At 43.5% G+C, this 21,284-nt stretch overlaps 1 protein-coding gene across 1 annotated transcript in view; it reads left to right on the top strand.

The window, feature by feature from the left end:
* The window catches only part of scyl2 (SCY1 like pseudokinase 2), a 36,624-nt gene that overhangs the window by 7,895 nt on the left and 7,445 nt on the right, over positions 1 to 21,284 (top strand). The window contains exons 3-16 of the mRNA XM_055650541.1: positions 1,378 to 1,535; positions 1,633 to 1,777; positions 6,412 to 6,561; positions 6,714 to 6,935; positions 7,786 to 7,902; positions 9,165 to 9,290; positions 10,852 to 11,028; positions 13,131 to 13,142; positions 13,289 to 13,411; positions 13,697 to 13,810; positions 15,434 to 15,566; positions 18,432 to 18,550; positions 19,125 to 19,225; positions 20,641 to 20,715. Of these exons, the coding sequence (XP_055506516.1) occupies positions 1,378 to 1,535; positions 1,633 to 1,777; positions 6,412 to 6,561; positions 6,714 to 6,935; positions 7,786 to 7,902; positions 9,165 to 9,290; positions 10,852 to 11,028; positions 13,131 to 13,142; positions 13,289 to 13,411; positions 13,697 to 13,810; positions 15,434 to 15,566; positions 18,432 to 18,550; positions 19,125 to 19,225; positions 20,641 to 20,715 (1,772 nt within the window). The remainder of the gene's footprint in view (positions 1 to 1,377; positions 1,536 to 1,632; positions 1,778 to 6,411; positions 6,562 to 6,713; positions 6,936 to 7,785; positions 7,903 to 9,164; positions 9,291 to 10,851; positions 11,029 to 13,130; positions 13,143 to 13,288; positions 13,412 to 13,696; positions 13,811 to 15,433; positions 15,567 to 18,431; positions 18,551 to 19,124; positions 19,226 to 20,640; positions 20,716 to 21,284) is intronic.

Here is a 21,284-nt window from a genome sequence, read left to right as displayed (position 1 = left end):
CCGAACAAAAGTGCTATCAAACTGCAAAATCCTATAAAGTATTCAATGCCATTCAAATCTATGCTTTTAGTTTTCAGTTTGTTTTGTGTTTGAATTGACCTTCTCTGTCTCTTCTGTGTATTTCAAACTCTGTCTAACCAGCTTTCTGAGGGTGGGAAGAGGGGCGAGTGGGGTGGGCTATTCTGGCTTTTGTGCCGCGGAGTCAAGCTGGGGTTTTTTTTTTAATGTTTTTGTTTTCAAAATCTTTAGAATTGGAACTGGTTAATTGGGACTCCCTGCTGAGAATTTAATTATTAGCATTAAGCAGCGCCCGTGGGAATTAATTAGTGCCTTTGTCGATGCCCTCATTAGTAAAGGACCAGGCAAGACCAACATCACCGCACAGACGGAGAAATCATTGCCTCCTTGTCGGAACTCATTGTTGTTACATGTTTACTCTGATTTGAACATGAATAATAATAATAATAAATCTTATTTTTGGGCGCCTTTCAAAAATCTCAAGGACACTTTACAGAGATTAACAAGAATAATAAAACATATAATCGGGGGGAAAAAAAATGATAGTTTACGTTCCAAAAATTATTTTCATACTATATTAGAGGATTGTAAAAATGCTAGGCCATCTCGTAGCACAACAAAAACTGACAAAGTGCCGGAATAATTCAGTGGGTCAGGCAGCATCACTGGAGATTATGGATATCCATGTTACCTCAGCACTTAGTGTCTTTTTTTCTAAACCAGCATCAGCAGTTCCTTGGTTCTGCTCATCACACAGCAAGTCAGGTTGTACATTCCTTTAAGTTTCTCTTCACCAATACAATTAATTATTTTATTTAGCGCTCGGTTCATCACAAATTATTTGAGGTATGATAGCGTCCAACACAAGGCATGAATATTGAATTCTCATTGATCATAATCCTGTTGTGATCGTAGATAACCTTCTTCAATGTCCACTTATCCACCAAATTTAGTGTCATCCGTAAACATAGTCACCATGCCACCTTCACTCACAGTTGTGGTAAGTACAGACGAGCAATATTTAGCACCTCGCCCATCTTCTGTGCTTTCCACACCAATGTGCTTGATGATCTGTAAATGTTCCTGTTCTCTCCTTAGTTATTATTTTGCCTTTAATATACCTGCAGAGTCTCTCTGAATTCTCCATTACCTTATTGTTATAGAGTCATGCTGGCCCTTCAGCCCAACTTGCCCCTGCTGACCAAGATGCCCCATCTGCACTAGTCCCACCTGCCTGCATATAAATCCCAAATTAGAGTACTGATATGATATCAGAATCCAAAGTGGTGCATAGAAAGGTCATTTATTCATTCATTTCCGTGACATCGATTAACATTTTGTTTTATCTCCTTGCTTCAGGAAGTGGCTGTATTTGTTTTTGACAAAAAACTAATTGAGAAGTGCCAGAAATTTGAAAAGGATCATGTAATTGAATCATTGAAAAAAGGCGTGCAACAGCTGACCAGACTGAGGCACCCTCGTCTACTGACTGTTCAGCACCCATTGGAGGAGTCCAGGTAGTGACATTCTGCTGCATGTGTTGCTAATTTTTCAAATGAAGATGAATTCTTGTTAAACTGATGCTTTCTCTTATGGTTAAACCTCACTTTATAGGGACTGTTTAGCCTTTTGTACAGAACCCGTCTTTGCGAGTTTAGCCAACGTCCTTGGTTGCTATGAACACCTACCATCTCCTGTACCTCCCGAAATTAAAGAGCACAAGCTTTATGATGTGGAAGTCAAATATGGTTTGCTGCAGGTGAGCAGATGGTGCGTTTACTGGATATTTCAATCTGTACGATAATCGATGCATAAACAGTGCCCTCCATAATGTATGGGACAAAGACCCATCATTTATTTATTTGCCTCTGTACTCCACAATTTGAAAAAAACGCACGTGGTTAAAGTGCACATAGTCAGATTTTAATAAAGGCCATTTTCATACATTTTGGTTTCACCAATGTAGAAATTACAGCAGTGTTTATACATAGTCCCCCCCCCCCCCCCCCATTTCAGGGTACCATAATGTTTGGGACACAACAATGTCATGTAAATGAAAGTAGCCCGGTTTAGTATGTTGTTGGATATCCTTTGCATGCAATGACTGCTTGAAGTCTGCAATTCATGGACATCACCAGTTTCTGGGTGTCTTCTCTGGTGATGCTCTGCCAGGCCTGTATTGCAGCCATCTTTAGCTTATGCTTGTTTGGGAGGCTAGTCCCCTTCAGTTTTCTCTTCAGCATATAAAAGGCATGCTCAATTGGGTTCAGATCGTGTGATTGACTTGGCCACTCAAGAATTTACCATTTTTTAGCTTAGAAAAACTCCTTTGTTACTTTAGCAGTATGTTTGGGATCATTGGCTTGCTGTAGAATGAACCACCGGCCAATGAATTTTGAGGCATTTGATTGAACTTGAGCAGATAGGATGTGTCTTATACACTTCAGAATTCAATGCGCTACTACCATCAGCAGTTGTATCATCAATGAATATAAGTGAGCCAGCCCTTCAGCAGCCATACATACCCAGGCCATAACACCCCCACCACCGTGTTTCACAGATGAGGTGGTATGTTTTTGGGTTTTGGGAAGTTCCTTCTCTCCTCCTCTTGCCATGACCCTGATATACGTTAATCTTCATCTCATCTGTCCACAAGACCTTTTTCCAGAACTGTGGTTGCTCTTTTAAGTACTTCTTGGCAAACTGTAACCCGGCCATCCTATTTTTGCGGCTAACGAGTGGTTTGCATCTTGCAATGTAGCCTCTATTTCTGTTCATGAGGTCTTCTGCATACAGTGGTCATGGACAAATCCACACCTGATTCCTGAAGAGTGTTTCTGATCTGTCGGACAGGTGTTTGGGATTTTTTCTTTGTTATAGAGAGAATTCTTCTGTCATCAGCTGTGGAGGTCTTCCTTGGCCTGCCGGTCCCTTTGCGATTAGTAAGCTCACCAGTGTTCTCTTTCTTCTTAATGATGTTCCAAACAGTTGATTTTGGTAAGCCTAAGGTTTGACTGATGTCTCTAACAGTTTTATTCTTGTTTCTCAGTCTCATAATGACTTCTTTGACTTTCATTGGCACAACTTTGATTCTCATGTTAATAAACAGCAATAAAAGTTTCCAAATGTGATGGAAAGACTAGGTGCTGAGAGCTCTCTTACACCTGCATTAAGGAGGCAATTAAATACACCTGAGCAATTACAAACACCTGTGAAGCCATGTGTCCCAAACATTATGGTACCCTGAGATGGGGAGACTTTGTATAAACACTGCTGTAATTTCTACATGGTGAAACTAAACTGTGTAAAAATACCCTTCAATAAAATCTGACAATGTGCACTTTAACCATGTGATTTTTTTTTTTCTTTTACAAATCTCAAATTGTCTCAAAAGTCAAAAACAGGCAAATAAATAAATGATGGGTCTTTGGCTCAAACATTATGGAGGGCACTGTAAATGATAAGATACAGATTTCTAAGATTTCATTTAGTTCAGTGATCTATGTCAGATTGCAAATAAATGGTTAGAGACCCTAAATGATATGGGGCAGCTCAGTGGTGAAGTGGGAGACCTACTACCTTACAGATGCAGAGACCCGGGTTTGATCCTGACAACTGTTTATACTGAGTTTGTACGTTCTCCCTGTGACCACATGGGTTTTCTCTGTTTTCCTCACACATTCCAAAGACATACAAGTTCGTAGGTTAATTGGCTTTGGTAAAAAAAACTATAACGTCCATAGTGTTTAAGATCATGCTCCCTGGTCAGCGCGGATTTGGTGGGCCGAAGGGCCTCTTTCCACCCTGTATCGCTAAAGTCTGAAAATCTTTACAAAAATTAAGGAATTCCCATATGTTAATGATAAGGTTCACTTCTTAAAAAACAGTCAAATACAATGAGTTAAGGTAGACCATACAATCTTTACTTTTACGTCAGACGGGAGTGGCTGGAGATGCTACAGTCCAGAAATATCCAGTGATACTTTTGATTCTCCCAAAATACCACTCAAATTAATACAGAATCTTGGGGTCTTTTATACAACAAGAGTCCCGTATACAGAATATTAGGGGCATTAGGTAATGTCCCAAGAAACACTAGCCAAGTCCAAATATGGAGTTGTTTTTTACCTTTTGCTTAAAACCCAGCATTTCAAAGACATTTTTGTGTGTGTGGCCCCCCCCCCCCCCCCAAGATGCTCCAGTCCTAACAATGAGCTGTTTCTCTATGCTAGTTGGTGTCTTGTCCCGTTATCAGTTAGTTCACCTAGTTGGCCTCTCTTATCTGATTGAACTCTTCAACCAGAAATCTTGTCTAAAAAACCCAAAATTGAAGCCACAAAAATGTGACCAAGCATCCCAGCAAGCAATACAATAGCAATTAATTCTTTCAGTACAGAAAGGATTAAATATGTCAAAGGTTACTGGGAGAAGACGGTAAAATGGAGTTGAGAGGGAAAACATGATCAATCGTGATCAAATGGTGGAGAAGACTCAATTGGCTGAAGGACCTAATTCTGCTTCTATGAATTGTGTTAAAGAGAACTGTAATTGAAAGGATGACTGTTCCAGCTGTATTGTGTACAGTATCAACACAACCAATTTGTGCCTGAGCTGATTGGCAGGTTGGATGGTTTTGTTGTTCTCAAGGTGTAACATTGAGCAGGGCCAGGAACAAGATTTGCTTCTATTCAAATAGATTTGCGGAAGTCATGAAAATAGCTGAGCTTGATTTAACTTTCCACCCAAGAACATGTTGTCAAATCCTGGAAAAATGGGCAGCTCACTCAATCAGCCCCTGTGAGTTAAAGAATTAACCAATGGTGGAGAAGATTCAAGGATTAAATGGTGTTGAGCTTTCTGAGGTTCACCGCTTCAAATTTCTGCACAGTGAAAAGAAACCAAAAGGTTTTAACAAGCATGACCCCACAAGCAGCAATGTGATAATGGTCAGATAATCTGCTTTCATTATTCGTTAGTATTATTTTTGAGTCACGTAGCACAGAAAAGGGCCCTTCGGCCCAACTTGTCCATGCCAACAAAGGTGCCCCATTCTAGCTTTTCCTATTTGTCTGCGCTCAAAACCACATCTTTCATACAACAGCAGAATAATTAATGCATTAAACAAAAGCACGTTAAGTCTAGACCGACTGCCCCTTGAGGCCTATCAACAGTCTGTGCACGATGGAGATGGAGATTCTGTCATGGCTGATCTGTCTTTCCCTCTCAACTCCATTCTCCAGCCTTCTCCCCATAACTACTAACATCTTTACTAATCAAGAATCTGTCAGTCTCGCCTTAAAAATACCCAATGACGGCCTCCACAGCTGCCTGTGGCAATGAATTCCACAGATTCACCACCCTCTGACTAAAGTAATTTCTCCTCATCTCCTTTCTAAAGGTACATCCTTTTATTCTAAGGCTATGGCATCTGGTCCTAGACTCTCCGACTAGTGGAAACATCCTCTCCACGTCCACTTTATCCACGCCTTTCACAATTCTGTAAGTTTCAATGAGGTCTTCCATCATCCTTCTAAACGATAGAAGTACTGGCCCAGCGCTATCAAATACTCATCATATGCTTACCCAATCATGTCATATTGAACATAGTGAGTTGTTGACTCTGCAGGTTGGATGGGTTTATCTAAAGAGCTCCAATAAATTATCCTATGGAGCCATGCTGTCTCAGCTTGGTCAGTTCATTTGGCCAAACGCGATAATATTGCTTCAATACATATCAACCATAACATTTTTCTAACATTGAATATGCTAGTTACTTCTCTTTTGCCTTCCTGCTCCACCTCCCCTTCTGATTGGCCATCAGTTGGAGTTTTCCAATCCTTTAGCATTTATTCTTATTCTATAAAATTTTGTAAGGTGCGTCTGCTATCTCACTCACCACTGCTTTACAGAAGTGAGGGGCTAAGTAATCTTGGTCAGGGGACATTAGCCTCCAGATTCATAAGTTTGCCCAAGATTGATTTTCTAATAATTTAAATTTTTCTAATGACTTGATGGTTTTCTAAATTCCTTCATTTAATTCTTCCTTCCAAACAGAATATTTGTAGTAACTTCTTCCATAAAAATTGATGCAAAATAACTGTCAAATTCCTTGTTCTCCGTAATTATTTTCCCGGGCTGCTTGTGATCCAACCAATAAGCAAATTACTCAGTAGTGTAAGACTCCACACTTTGTTGTATCTATTGTCTAACACACATTATTGTGGCAGGGCATGGTAGGGATAACTGACTATTACGTTAGTTGCCTGGAGACTCCAGAATTTACAGCAGGACATGCCATTTTGGATGAATAAAATGTACACATTTGCAATATCATAGTTACTTAATGAAGTCCTTTTTAAAGCTGCAATAACATTGGATTTGTTTCACTTGTAGGTTTGTGAAGGCCTCTCCTTTTTGCACAGCAGTGTGAAAATGATTCACGGGAACCTGACACCAGAGAATATGATTTTGAATAAGAGTGGTGCCTGGAAGATCATGGGTTTTGACTTCTGCATTTATTCTTCTAATTCCTCGGAACAGGAGGTAGGGAGGAGTAATGAATTCAATTGCTATTTGTCATTCTAACACTACGTGATTTTCTGCGTAAAAAATAACCATCCAGCGAAATTGAAGTTTGAAAACAATCCAAGTTTGAATTCGTATTTGATTAAATAATTTTTTTTTCCCTTTTGTAGCTTAAATTTACTTGCAAGGAATGGGACCCAAATCTCCATCCCCTGTGCCTGCCTAACCCAGCATATGTTGCTCCTGAGTATATCCTGTCAGTAAGTTGTGACCTAGCCAGTGATATGTACTCCTTAGGTGGTATCATGTACACTGTGTTTAACGATGGCAAGCCAATCTTCGAAGTCAACAAGCAGGACATCTTCAAGAGTTTCAGCAGGCAACTCGATCAGGTAAACTGCAAGTTGAAAAGCAAACACTGTAGATGCTAGATTCTGAAATAAATTAAAAAATCAGCGGAGCAGCAAATGCTCAGCAGGTTAGTCGTCATCCGTAGTCAGGATCGATCCCAGGTCTCTGGTGCTGTATGGTAGCAACTCTATCTCTGCGCCACTGTGCCGCCCCTCAATATATAGTATAAACAAATATCAAACAAAGTTCGATAACATTAGACGCACAAAGTTTCTTATCCGGAGTAGGGGAATCAAGAACTTTGACATAGGTTTAAGGTGAGGGGGGAAAAATTTAATAGAAATCTTAGTGTAACTTTTTCACACAGAGGATGGTGGGAATACTGAACGAGCTGCAGGAGGATGTAGTTGAGGCAGGTATTATCGCAATGTTTAAGAAACATTTGGACAGGGACCATATATGGATATGATAGGTTTATAGGAATATGGGACAAATGCAGGCAGGTGGTACTCGTATAGATGGTTCATTTTTGTCAGTGTGGGCAAGTTGGGTGGAAGGGCCGGTTTCCATGCTGTATGACCCTAAATAAAACAAACCCAAATTTGTGCAAAAAACAAAACAAAGTTCAAAGTCCCTAGTGTAATCAAGGCAGTTCATAGTTCAGTTGGAGTTTGTCATGTCCAATAGCCTGATGGTTGTTGGAAGAAGCTGTTACTGAACCTGGACGTTAGTGTTCAGACCCCTGTACCTTCTTCCCGATGGCAGGAGTGAAATGAGAGCGTGGCTGGGTGGGTGTGGGTCTCTGGCGGCTAAGGATGAATAGAGAGTGATTTGCCAACGTGACTTGTCACTTGTTTTAAAGTCTGAATTTTTTTTCTTTTTTTTTTTTAGCTGACTCGTTTAGGCCCCAGCATCCTGCAGAAGGTTCCTGAGGAGGTTCGGGAGCATCTGAAGCTGCTGCTGAATGTAACGGCCGCTGTGAGACCAGATGCTGACCAGCTGTGTAAGGTAAGCAGGCAGTTGGCTCATGCTTACGGAGTTACACCTCTACGGCTGTTGACTATTTCTCCTGTTCAGTTCTCTTGTGATTCCCAGCCAGGAAAGGACTTTAATAACGTAACCAACAAAACAAAAAAGCATTATGTGCATCGCAAGCTTCTCCAACCTGTGGTTGTAAGAGATGACAGGCTAATCTGTGTTTAAGACATTGGTTCAGTTCTCTGGGGAGAGACTCCTTGCCTTTCTTGAGGTGTTGCTAGAGAATTGTTACATTTTTATGAGAAAACAGGGCAACATCCTAACATTTCATCCCGCAATGTCTGTATCAAACATGATGTTACATGATCCATATTCCTCCATATCCATCTGAAATCCTCACAAATGCCACTATTGTGTCTGCTTCCACCACCATCCCTGGCTGCATAGTCTAAATGGTCCTTGATAATGTTGGCTGTTTTCCCTGAAGCAATGTGAAGATTAGGTGTAGTCGAGGGTTGGGTTGGAGGGTGCAGGAAGGGGGGGGGGGGGGGGGGGGGGGGGGGGGGGGGGTATTTGTGTGATGGACTGGCCTACATGCACAACTCTTTGCAATTTCTTGTGGTCTTGGGCAACGTGTTGCCAAACCCAGCTGTGATACATGCTAATGGTGCATCTGTCAAAGTTTTGTAAGAGTCTTTGGAGACAGGGCGGCACAGTGGTGCAGCCATAGAGTTGCTGCCTTGCAGCACCAGAGACCCAGATTCTATCCTGACTATGGGTGCTGTCTGCATGGAGTTTCTATGTTCTCCTTGTGGCCGCATGGGTTTTCTCTGGGTGCTCCTTTTTCCCCACACTCCAGAGGTGTGCAGGATTGTAGATACATTGGTTTCTGTAAATTGCCCCTCGTGTGTAGGATGCAAAAGTGGGATAACATAGAACAAGTGTATGCGTGATCGTTGACCAGTGGGCTGAAGGGCCTGTTTTCACTGTATCTCTAAACTAAATAAACATGCCAAACTTCCTTGTTACTTTCCTCATTACAGACTCCCTAGAGCTGCTGCTCTACCTCAATGTTGCTTTTGCAACTATTGCCGCATTATAATCACCTCATCAATAGTTCAGTAGTGTTTCTGTGACAATGTGTACACAATGTTGAAAAATATTTTTCTTCACAGTGTTTAGTTATTCATACACGTTTGAAAAATAATTCTGGCATGGTATTAAATGTCTGTGCAGCCTTCAGACTCATAATCTTTCTTTTAATTAATTAATTATATGTGGCTTTTCCCCAGATCCCTTTCTTTGATGATGTAGGTGCTATGACTCTGCAGTATTTTGATTCTCTGTTCCAACGAGACAACCTCCAGAAGTCACAGTTTTACAAAGGTCTGCCGAAAATTCTGCCAAAGCTCCCGAAGGTATGATTGGTCCCACTATGATTTGCCATGGTTGCTGTGAATCATTATCTCTAAATTAAACTAAACTAATTTAGCCTGGCAAATCACAAGCATGGTTCAGCTCTCTCAGGCCCATTGCTGCCTGAATGAACCAAATAAAAGATATTCTTAGAAATCTACAAATTTGGGGAATCTGAAATATAAATGGATGTTGTGGTTGACTGGTGGGGAAGGTAAATAAGTAAGTAAGTAAGTTTATTGGCCAGGTATTCACGTACAAGGAATTTGTCTTGGTGCTCCGCCAACAAGTAACGACATGATATACAGTGACAGTTACGAATGACTCAGCAAACACTAAACATTAATAATAATAAAACATTAATGATACAACACCATTGTATCAAGCATGTGAACCAACAAAATACCAGATCAAAGGGAGGCTACAGATATTTGGTTGTTGAGTAGAGCAACTACTCGTGGATAAAAACTGTTTTTATGTCTGGCTGTGGCAGCTTTGACAGTCCGGAGTCGCCTTCCAGAGGGAAGTGATTCAAAGAGTTTTGTGGCCAGGGTGAGAGAGGTCAGAGATGATCTTGTCCGCTCGCTTCCTGGCCCTTGCAGTGTACAGTTCATCAATGGAGGGAAGGTTGCATCCAATAACCTTCTCTGCTGACCCTTGTCCCCCTCCGTGATTCCTGCTGGTCTCCTGATCTTCGACCATGATTCGCTGAGGGGAATGTGGTAGTGAATGTTTTTAAAACAAAAGATTGGAAGTACCAATGGTAGATTGAATCAAAGTTTAAAACATTGAAGTCTCATATTTCCATTTTACATCTCCTACCCTGTCCACATCCAGGTTTACAGTTCTGTACTATAAAATAGACATCAGTGTGCTGGAGTAATCAGGAGGTCAGGCAGCTTCTCTGGAGAACTTGGATACGGCATTGTTTTGGGTCAGGACCCTTGTCCCCCTCTGTGATTCCTGCTGGTCTCCTGATCTTCGACCATGTTCTGACATGGAGTTGCTACCACAGCCACATGTGTCTCCTCTCTCCATTTTACACTTCTCTCCTTACCTGACACCTTTTTGTCTCCTTTTCATCTCCAACCTTCCCTCTTCTAGATCCATCTCTCACTTGCCAGGTTTTGCCCCGCCCCCACCCCTCTTTTCCAACCCCCCCCCCCCCCCCCCCCTCAATCTGAAGAAGTATCCCAACCCGAATTGTCATCTGTCCATTCCCCCCCCCCCCACAAATGCTGCCTGACCCGCTGAGGTCCTGCAGCACTTTGCTTTTTGCTCAAGATTCTAACATCTGCAGTTTCTTGCGTCTACAACAGAAGCTTCCGTCATATTAAAATAATCAATGAGTAAAAATAATTAAATACAAACATTTAATAGCTAAACTTATCTACAGAGATTCTCTGTGTACAAGGACCAGTTAAGTTACTCCTAACTGTAATTAAAGTGATTGACCAGTACTCAAATCTGTTCTGACCATGGTTAATGAATTAAGTTTCTCTTCACTCTAATGAAAGGGGGAGCTCTGCATTAATCCTGCCGCCGTGGTTTATTTTGTTCCAGCGAGTTGTGGTGCAACGCATCCTTCCGAGCTTGGTGACAGAGTTTGTGAATCCAGACATGGTGCCCTTTGTCCTGCCCAACGTCCTGCTTATCGTTGAAGAGTGTACCAAAGAGGAGTACGTCAAGCTAATCCTCCCAGACCTCATTCCAGTCTTCAAGTTGCAGGAACCCATACAGGTACAGAGCATTGAGACCTGCAGAAGTTGAAAAGCGCTCGGTTATTTGGTTTGAGGCACGTAAGCTAAAAAGGAAACAATATTGTGGCAGGTTAATCTCATTGTTGCCCACTTAAACATCAACATTAATTCAATTAGACCATAAGACGCAGGAGCAGGATTCGGCCATTTGGCCTATTGAATCTGCTCCGCCATTCCATCATGGCTGGTCTATTTTTTTTCTCTCAATCCTATTCTTCTACCTTCTCCCCGTAACCACATAACTTCACTGCAGCACAGTCGTGCAGTGGTCAAGTTGCTGCCATACAGCCCCAGAGACCTGGGTTCGATCCTGACTTAGGGCACTGTCTGTATGGAGTTTGCACGTTCTCCCTGTGACTACCTGGGTTTTCTCCGGGTGCACTTGTTTCCTCCAACACTCCAAAGCCGTGTGGATTTGTAGGTTAATTGGCTTCTGTAAATTGTTTCCAGTGTGTGGAACTAAAACTAGTGTGAACGGATCATCGTTGGTCGGCGTGGACTTGATGCACCAAAGGGACTGTTTCCATGCTGTATCTCTAAACTAAGCTAAACCTTTGACACCCTTAAAGCTGAGTCTCACGTTGCGAGTTGACACAAGAGGTACCCCGAGTTAAAACTTGTGGTAATAGCGTACGATTAACGTACAGAACTCGTGGACGCAACTTAGAGACTCGTGGAGTTAACGGCAGGTACTCGTGAAACTTGTCAACTCTTGCAAAAAATCAAACATGTTTAAAATTTTCCACGAGTCAATTTTACTGTTGTGGTTAAGAATTGAAACATTTTAACTCGTTGTAAGAACGTGGTGGCCCGTGCGTTTACCTTAGTGTATCATGTATCACCGTGGGAACTATTTAACTCAGCGGGCAGGCAGCAGAAGATTGTCGCTCGCTTCAGTTTCCCAGCAACAATCACCTGCCATAACGCGAGAGAGATCATGCACTGTTGTAGGTCTCCTTTGCATGTCGGTGTTTCTGTCTTTCTCCACTCATTGTTGGCCCTATCTGTCACCACCCCCACCTCCACCCCTCTGCTTCCCGGCCATGTGTGTGACCCCTTCCCTCCCCTCTCCAGCTCCCCGCCCATTGCACCGGCGCGGGGGCTTTGCACTGTCTTCACGTCGGCGATGCCAGCAGGTCAGTGCCAGTCGCCCTGGGGCAGTCACTCCATTCAGTTTCCCAGGGGGTCGGGACGGGACTGGAGTTGGGAGGGAAAGGTGGGGGGATGGGTGGGTTAGGTGAGCAGGAGAGTGGGGTTGTTTGCAGTTGCAGAGGGAGGGGGCAAGGGTGGTACAGTTCCCAGTCTCAGCTCCTGTCCAGGGGGGTGGCAGGAGACGTCAGGACCAACGGGACACCGACCCCCAGGCCCACCAGGCCCACTGCAAGCATGGAGAACCCAGAGACCCACAGCCAGCAGCAACTCCAGCCCAGCCCCGCTCCAACTCCAGAGGAACCCGCTCCCCGATGATGTGCCGCTACGGCGACAAGTGGCAGTTTGCCCACAGCCTGAGCTGCGCCCCCTCATCCGCCACCCCAAGAACAAGACTACCTTGCACACCATCAGCTTTTGCCCCAAACTTCTCGGGGAGCGGGTTCCTCTGGAGTTAGAGCGGGGCTGGGCTGGAGTTGCTGTCACGTCTTGTGTCAACTCGCAACGTGAGACTCAGCTTTTACTCATCAGGAACGTATCATTCTCCAGTTCAAAAATACCCAATTGTTAGTATGAGCGCCAGCCATTCAGTGGGGAGTGGTGCGTGCTAACAGCGGGCAGGTGTAATAGTCTTTCACAGTTCCCTTTGGGGTGGATATTGGACCACTGAAAGTCCGTTAACTTAAACTGTTGAGAGTTTCTGGTTTGGCTTTGTGTTGGCATGTGTCATCCTGATATCAAAAATCTGCAAAATCTGTCTTTGCTGCTGCACGTAAATCGCTTTTGGGTGAATTTCTGTTTGTTGCTTGCACAAGAAGAAAATATTATTTTTATGTGGGTGCTTTTTAACATTCTCTAGAAAACTATGCACTGTGTTTATGAATTGCATTACCCTATTCTAAGTAAATTATTCCTTTCCTTTTCATGCTTCAGGCTAGCAACATGGTGAGTTTGATGCACGTCAGTAAATATGCAGCGAGAAAGAAGTAGGCAGTGTTATTAGCTCTTGCATTTTTTGCCACTCTTTGTTTTATGTGTTTTAGTGAAGTAACGTGATTTACTGAAATGACTCGCATTGCTGTTGTGGTTAGGTACTGTTGATCTTCTTGCAAAAGATGGATTTGCTGCTGACTAAAACGCCTGCGGAAGATATAAAAAGCACGGTCTTACCGATGGTTTACCGGGCTCTGGAAACCCCATCAATTCAGATTCAGGTATGTCCTACTAAATAGCACAGAGAAACGCTGGGCTTTGACACAGCTATGTGGTGCAGATCTGTATCATGTGTGCATAATTAATAAGTTGCATCAAATGGAACAGGAAGCCATTCAGCCCATTGTGCCTCTGCCAGCTCTTCGAAATAATTATCTTCCACTCTTTCTGACCCCCGTTCCTTGCTCAGTTTCTACAGACTTCACCTTTTTCATCAAATTTACTTGACTACTGCATTCACATTTGCCGCATTTTCAGGTAGTTTAATTATTTACTTTGTCTTTCAGGAGCTTTGTCTGAACATAATTCCAACGTTTGCAAACCTGATAGAATATTCGTCCATGAAGAACTCTTTAATACCTCGCATTAAGAGTGCAAGTTTACAGACCTCCTCGCTTGCAGTAAGTAGATTATTATCATACATACCAATGTTTGTTCGATTTGCAACCTTTCCAGTTGTATGGAGTTGTTCAAAGGTTCTTAGGTCAGTTTATTGTCACATGCACCAATTAAGGTACAGTGAAACTTGAATTACCATACAGCCATACTAAAAAAACCCAACAAAACGGGTAACTACGTAAAAGTTAACATAAACATCCACCACAGCGGATTCCCACATTCCTCAATCGAATCATCCACAGTCGGGGCGATCGAAGCTCCCGCGTCAGAGCGGTCGAAGCCCCCGGTTCGGGGAGGTCGAAACTCCCGCGTCGGGGCGGTTGAAGCTCCTGCGGTTGGAGCTCCCGAAGTCGGTCTCTAACTAGAGACGGTGAGCTCCACGATGTGAAAGTCCGCAGCTCCTGTGGTTGGACCTCCGGAAGTTGGTCTCCAGCAAAGGCCGCCAACTCCTCGATGTTAGGCTGCAGTGCAGACGGAGATACAATACAGATCCCCCCCAACCCCCCACATAAAACAAGCTAAAGAACACTAAAACATACATTTAACACATACTAAAAAAAAAACAACAAAGAAGGAAGGGACAGACAGACTGTTGGTGCCACCTGGTGGATATGTTCCAGGGGTGCAATGAACATTGCCCAGGCCAAATTCTCAGCTGGTTGATGTGACTGAACATAGAGGGGTGGTACAGTGGCGCAGTGGTAGAGTTGCTGCCTTATAGCGCCAGAGAGTTGGGTACAGTCCTGACTGCGGGTGCTATCTGTACGGAGTTAGTACCTTCTCGCTGTGACCGTGTGGATTTTCTCCGGGTGCTCTGGTTTCCTCCCACACTCCCTTAGTGTACAGGGATCACTGGTCGGCACGAACCTGATGGCCGAAGGGCCTGTTTCGTGCTGTATCTCTAAAGTCTAAAGAAAGAAAGATCTTGACCCGAAATGGCACCCATCCATGTTTTCCAGAGATGCAGCCTGACCCACTGGGTTACTCCATCACCTGGTGTCCTTTTGTGTCTGAACTTATATAGGTCCACAATTTTGCAGCAATTATTGGACAAACAGCAGGAGACCATTATTTGTCATCTCTCTGCCATAATTGTATTGCGACTCTCTTCTCTGCTACCCCCACCCCCCATCTCTCACACCTGCATTCCACAATCCTCCACACATCTCAACTGCATATAACACCATTTCCAGCAAATCACGCCCCCCTCTGTTTAATGCCTTGACTCCACAGTCCATTGCTCAATATTACCAACTCACTGGGATATATTTAAGTTAATTCAGTTTATAATTCCCGTGATTTTTCTTGTCGTTAGCTATGCAGACACCTCGCATTTTACGTGTGTTCAATTTAGGCTTGAAAAAAAATAAATCGCTTGATCTTTTCATACCAAAATTTAATTTACATACTGATATTTTCAGAATACCACAATCAAATTTGCTGCTGACGGTACGGTCGCGTATATGTTGGCTTTACGTTTTTGAATTCCGCGCTGTTTTTCAAAGCATGAAATCCCTCCCGGGTAAAAGGCGAGGTCCCTGCACAGCAACAATCACTGAACTTTCCCACTGGTTGTGGATCTCTGAATTACCGTGACAGCATTGCTTCTGTTCCAATCTCTACAGGTGCGTGTAAATTCACTGGTCTGCCTTGGCAAGCTCTTAGAATATCTGGACAAGTGGTTTGTCCTGGACGAGATCCTTCCTTTCTTGCAGCAGATTCCATCCCGGGAGCCTGCAGTGTTAATGGGAATTTTAGGTAAGACTACCTGATGGATTTAAATTATGATATTTTCAACGTTTCTGGGTTAGGTTTTAGTTTTACCCGCATAACAACAACAGAATAAACTGCACTTCCCCCGCTCATGCAGGTACGTGGATCATATTTAGATACAGCATGGAAATAGACCCTTTTTGTCCCACTGAGTCCATGCCGACATCGATCGCCCGCTCACACTGGTTCTATTTCATCTCATTTTCGCATTCACTCTCTACACAATAGGGGCAATTTATAGAGGGGCAATGTAGTTAACCTACAAACCCGCACATCTTTGGGATGTGGGAGGAAACCGGAGCACCTGGAGGAAACCCACGTGGTCACAGAGAGAATGTGCGAACACCGCACAGACAGCACCCGCTGTCAGGATCAAACTCTGGTCTCTGGCGGTGAGGCAGCAGTTCTGCCTTGGCATCATGTTTGGCAAAGACATTGTGTGCCGAGGAGTCTGTTCCCGTGTTGTACTGTTGTATATTCTCGCACATTTAATGCTATTAAAGATGTTTTAAGGAATTATCATGAACAAACTTAGTTTCCTATCCACATAATAGAGTAAGATAAATGAAAGCTTGATCAAAGAGGCAGAGGTTTAAGGGTGGAATTCACAAACTTGGTTCAGTTTAGTTTAGAGATACAGCGTGAAAAAAGGCCCTTCTGCGCCAACCTGTGATCCGTGTACACCAGCACTATTCTACGCACACTAGGGACAATTTACAATTTTGCCAAGCCAATTAGTCAACAAACCTGTACGTCTTTGGAGTGTGGGAGGAAACTGGAACACACCCGGTGAAAACCTACACAGGTTACGTGGAGAGCGTGTAAACTCCTTACAGACAGCACCCGTAGTCATGATCAAGCCCGGATCTCTCGCGCTGTAAGGCAGCAATTCTACCGCTGCACCACCATGCAGGGTTGACCAAAGCAATGTTTCCAGTGCTGGAATTTGATCAATCTGAATTGTGAATTGAATAGATTGGGTTTTGGGGCTGGAACAGGGCTCAAAATTAGAGGTTGCTCGGGTGCCATTGACCACTCAAAGTGCAGCCGGGCAACCTAAATGCCGACTCATTTTGCCCGGCTTGGCAATCAAATGCTAGTTTATACCGATAGACACAAAAAACTGGAGTAACTCCACGGGTCAGGCACCATCTCTGGAGAAAAGGAATGTGAAGTTTTGTGTCGGCGGCGGCGGCTGTATTCGTCTAGTATCTTTGATTGTGGCGCAAAGACACTAGGTGCGTGGTGGCGAAGGGTCGAAACGAATGACGGGCTCCGAACAGCGGCATTTAGAAAATGCCTTTAGAAATTTCCTTGCAACCTGTATATTTTGTTATGAATAAATTATGTGGGAAGTGAGAGTGTTTCTGTGCCAATAGCAATAACGACCCATGCTATGGCCATGTCATGGTAATTTTCGGTCCTTCACAGAAACCATGCTTGCATCAATTGCAATATGTAAAAAGAATTGAGATATTGTATTATAATTTTGCTGCATGTCATTGCGGTATATATAATGTCTTGATTGGTGAATATGTTTAGTTTGTGACTTTATTTGAAGCAGAAATAATATGTGAATGTAGACAAAAGTGCTGGAGAAACTCAGCGGATGCGGCAGCATCTATGGAGCGAAGGAAATGGGCAACGTTTCGGGCCGAAACCCTTCTTCAGACTGATGGGTTTCGGCCTGAAACGCTACCTATTTCCTTTGCTCCATAGATGCTGCTGCACCTGCTGAGTTTCTCCAGCACTTTTGTCTACCTTCGATTTGTCCAGCATCTGCAGTTCCTTCTTGAACATAATATGTGAATGCTTCATTGAGCATAATTCCAACTGGTAACTACGCACTTTATCCAAACACATTATCACACGCTTCATGCAAACCGTCTTAAATGACCACCTAAACTGTCATTTGGCAACCTAAAAAGCTGTCAAGGTTGCCCAGCTGGCAACAAGGAAAAAAGGTTAAGCGAGAGCCCTGTGGAAGAAGTTGCAATGATTAATGAGGGTGTGGAAGGATAAATAGATGAACATTTTGAAACCAATTCCAAATTGGAAGCCAATGTCAGGCAGTAGGCTCGAAGGATGATGGATAATCTAGAGTTGATATGAATTAGGTGAGAGACATTTTCACTCCGGCCTTGAATCAATCTGAAGATCTGATATGTAACCTAAGAAAGACACAAAAAGCTAGAGTAACTCAGCGGGACAGGCAGCATCTCTTTGGAGGAATGAGTGACGTCTGAAGAAGGACCTCGACCCGAAACGTCACCCATTCCTTCTCTCCAGAGATGCTGCCTGTCCCGCTGAGTTACTCCAGCTTTTTGTGTCTGTCTTCGGTTCAAACCAGCATCTGCAGTTCCTTCTTACGCATGATATGTAACCTATCCATGTTCTCCTAAGATGCTGCCTGACCTGCTGAGTTGCTCCAGCATTTTATGTCTTTCTCTGATGTAGCTGACGTTTATGAACAATCAATTAATTTGTTCCTCTGTAATTGTGGCTGATTTTGAGGAGCATGGTTGAATATCCATTCCTTTCATTCTGACATTCCTAACCATTCACCTCCATGGGGTGGTCTCCTGGGGGCCAAACTTTGGTGAGGGTTCGTCCTGCACGTTTTGCTGGCTTACCTGGAATGGATGTGCTTCAGTTCATCCAGCACATGGACTGCACCTTGGACTTGGACTTTTATTTTGGAAATGGTGCCAAAATATGGCAACGTGCATGTGTGTGCTATGCAAAAAGAATGTCCCTGTGTTGTGCATACTGACAATAAAGAACCATTGAAAATAAGAAAATACATTTGGCAGTGAGTATTAATTTTGTTTTGTCACTTTTTTGTCTCAGGTATCTATAAATGTACTTTCAGCCACAAGAAGCTAGGAATAACCAAAGAACAATTGGCTTCCAAAGTGCTGCCACACCTCATTCCTCTCAGCATCGACAACAACCTGAATCTGAACCAGGTCAGACCCTTTCCACTGCCCTGTCCGTGCCCTCTCTCTCCAGCCTGCAGCGCATTGAATTCAATGAGTGTAGCCCGGTGGTGCAGCGGTAGAATTGCTGCCTTACAGCGCCAGCGACCCGGGTTCGATCCTGACTGCAGGTGCTGTTTGTATGTTCTCACTGTGACCGTGTGGGTTTCCTCTGGGTGTTCCGGTTTCTGCCCACATTCCAAAGATGTACAGGTTTGCAGGTTAATTGGCTCCGGTAAAATTATAAATTGTTGCTAGTGGGTAGGATAGTGCTAGTGTACGGGGTGATCGCTGGTTAGTGCGGACACGGTGGGCCGAAGGGCCTGTTTTCACTGTATCTCTAAAGTAATGTTTAAACGTTATGGGGAGAAGGCAGGAGAATGGGGCTGACATGGAAAAATAGATCAGTCTTGATTGAATGGCGGAGTAGACTTGATAGACCGAATGGCCTAATTCTGCTCGTATGTCTTATAATTTGATCATTGCTGAATCATCTTACACTTTGTGCGTTGGTTTGTATAATTTTCAAAAATTAACCTTCTGTATTCTTTTCTGCCGATTCCAGTTTAACTCTTTCATGGGAGTGATCAAGGAAATGTTAAGTAAGTTGGAGGCAGAGCACAAGACTAAACTGGAACAGCTGCACAGCATGCAGGAACAGCAGAGGTAAAGGGTGCTCGCAGCATGCGTTAAGCCTGCAATCTGATTGTACTGCGATGTAACTCGAGGAGCATGGAGTTGGTTGTCAGCTGAGGCACTTGAGGGAGAGAAAGAGAGCAGCAAAAAAGCCTGTTCACTCTGGGCCCAAGCCACGTAATATTCTTTCAACCATTAGGTTTGCCCTCGTTAAACCATTGCTGTTCTTGAAATAAAAGTGAATGGAGAAAATGTGGTCTTGTGTTTTAGGCTTTCTTTAGACTGTCCGTCCATTGGGGAATGGTGGGAAAGAAGGAAGGGGTTGGATTTTGTAGTTTAAACTGCAAAGCTCCAGATGTAGAAACAAGGAACTGCAGATGCTGATTTTTTTTTACCAACGAAAGACAAAATGCCAGAGTAACTCAGTGTGGGTCAGGCTGCAACCCTAGAGAAGATGGATAGGTAATGTTTTGGGTTGGGATGCTTCTTCACACTCTAAAGAAGGTTGTTGACCTTGAAACATCACCTATCCATGTTGTCCATGGATGCTGCCTGACCTGCTAAGTTACTCCACCATTTTGTGTCTTGCAGATGCTAAGATTTGGTCCATTATGTCCATGCCAGATCCTCTAAAGCAGACTGTTCCCTTCCCTTCTGGTCCTTTTAGCTAATTCCTTCAAGTGACTTTCCACATCCACTTTGAAAGCCGTGCATCCACCAGGGGAACCATGAGAATGTTGCAACGGGCCAACATAAACACGGGCTGAATAGCCTCCCTCTGTGCTGTGTGGTTCTACATTTATCAAATTGCCTTTTTTTGCACCTAATTGTATTTTTTTAACAAAAAAGATTAGGATGGTTACGGTGGCCTTTTGGAGTTCAAATCCTCTTGAATATTGTAGTTAGATACAGCTGTCCTTGGACAATAAGTTAGCAGTGGAAGGCCACATGATCCCTCATGCCTTCTCCATCAGCAAGATCTTGGCTGATCTGACTGTAGCCAAGACTACACCTGTCTACCATTCTCCCTTGGGTCACCATTCACTCACTTGCTAATCGAGGATCTCCCCAATATTTATCACTAAAGCAACATCACTAGCACTGTTCTGATTCCTAACAGCAGGTAGAGCTGCTACCTCACAGCACTGGAGACCTGTGTTCAATTCTGTCCTCGGGTGTCGTCTGTGTGGAGTTTGCACGTTCCCCCTATGACTGAGTGGGTTTCCTCTGGGTGCTTCCATGTTGTGTATTTCAATCAATCAAACACATTGCATGCAGCAAATTCCCACAGATATAAGATTGCCTTTTACATTTCCTGTATGACTAATGTAACAACACTTCAAAACTACTTTGCAAGTTGGACTATCTTGAGCTTGCTACTAAAACGAAAATGCTTTTTATCCTTTTGTCAATACAGTAATGGAATTTTGCTCTCTTTCCTTTAGAAGTCTGGATCTACCTGGCCAGTTATCCAAAACCACGGAATCAAAGGAAAATCAGGACAATCAGGTAAAGCATCAGTAAGTAGAAGAGAAATGTGCAGCCAATTATTGGACAACGACTCAACATTTTGCATCAAGCAAGTCCCACATCCCAGTTCCACCATTTCCATAGCCATACAATCTGGTTTACACAAAGTTCTTGAGTAACTCAACAGGTCAGGCAGCATCTCAGGAGAACATGGATAGGCGATGTTTCGGTTCGGGATCAACCCCAAATAGTCTTCTATTCATGTTCTCCAGAGATGGTGCCTGACCCGCTGAGTTACATTTTGTATCTTCCATCATTCATGGAAGATTTGATATATTTAAAGTTCTCAGTGGGTCAGGCAGCATCTCTGGAGTAAAAAGATGGTGACGTTTTGGGTCAGGAACCTTCCTCACGCCTTTCATCCCGACCCAAAGCGTCCCCTCCCCACCCTTTTTCTTTAGAGATGCTGCTGTCCTACTGAGTTGCACCACGTTTTTGTGCCTATCTATGGCGACAGAGCTGCTCTCTTGTGGTTTAACACTGAAAGACCACAAGGAACGTGCAGGGTCTGGGGGAGGAGAACCATGGGAATGTTCCATTGACACAGCATAAACATGGG

Source organism: Leucoraja erinacea, chromosome 19 (genome assembly GCF_028641065.1).
Source record: "Leucoraja erinacea ecotype New England chromosome 19, Leri_hhj_1, whole genome shotgun sequence".
In the NCBI taxonomy this organism is placed as follows: Eukaryota; Metazoa; Chordata; class Chondrichthyes; order Rajiformes; family Rajidae; genus Leucoraja; species Leucoraja erinaceus.
Note: the sequence above shows the minus strand (reverse complement) of the source record. Positions and strands in the feature narration are given on the sequence as shown.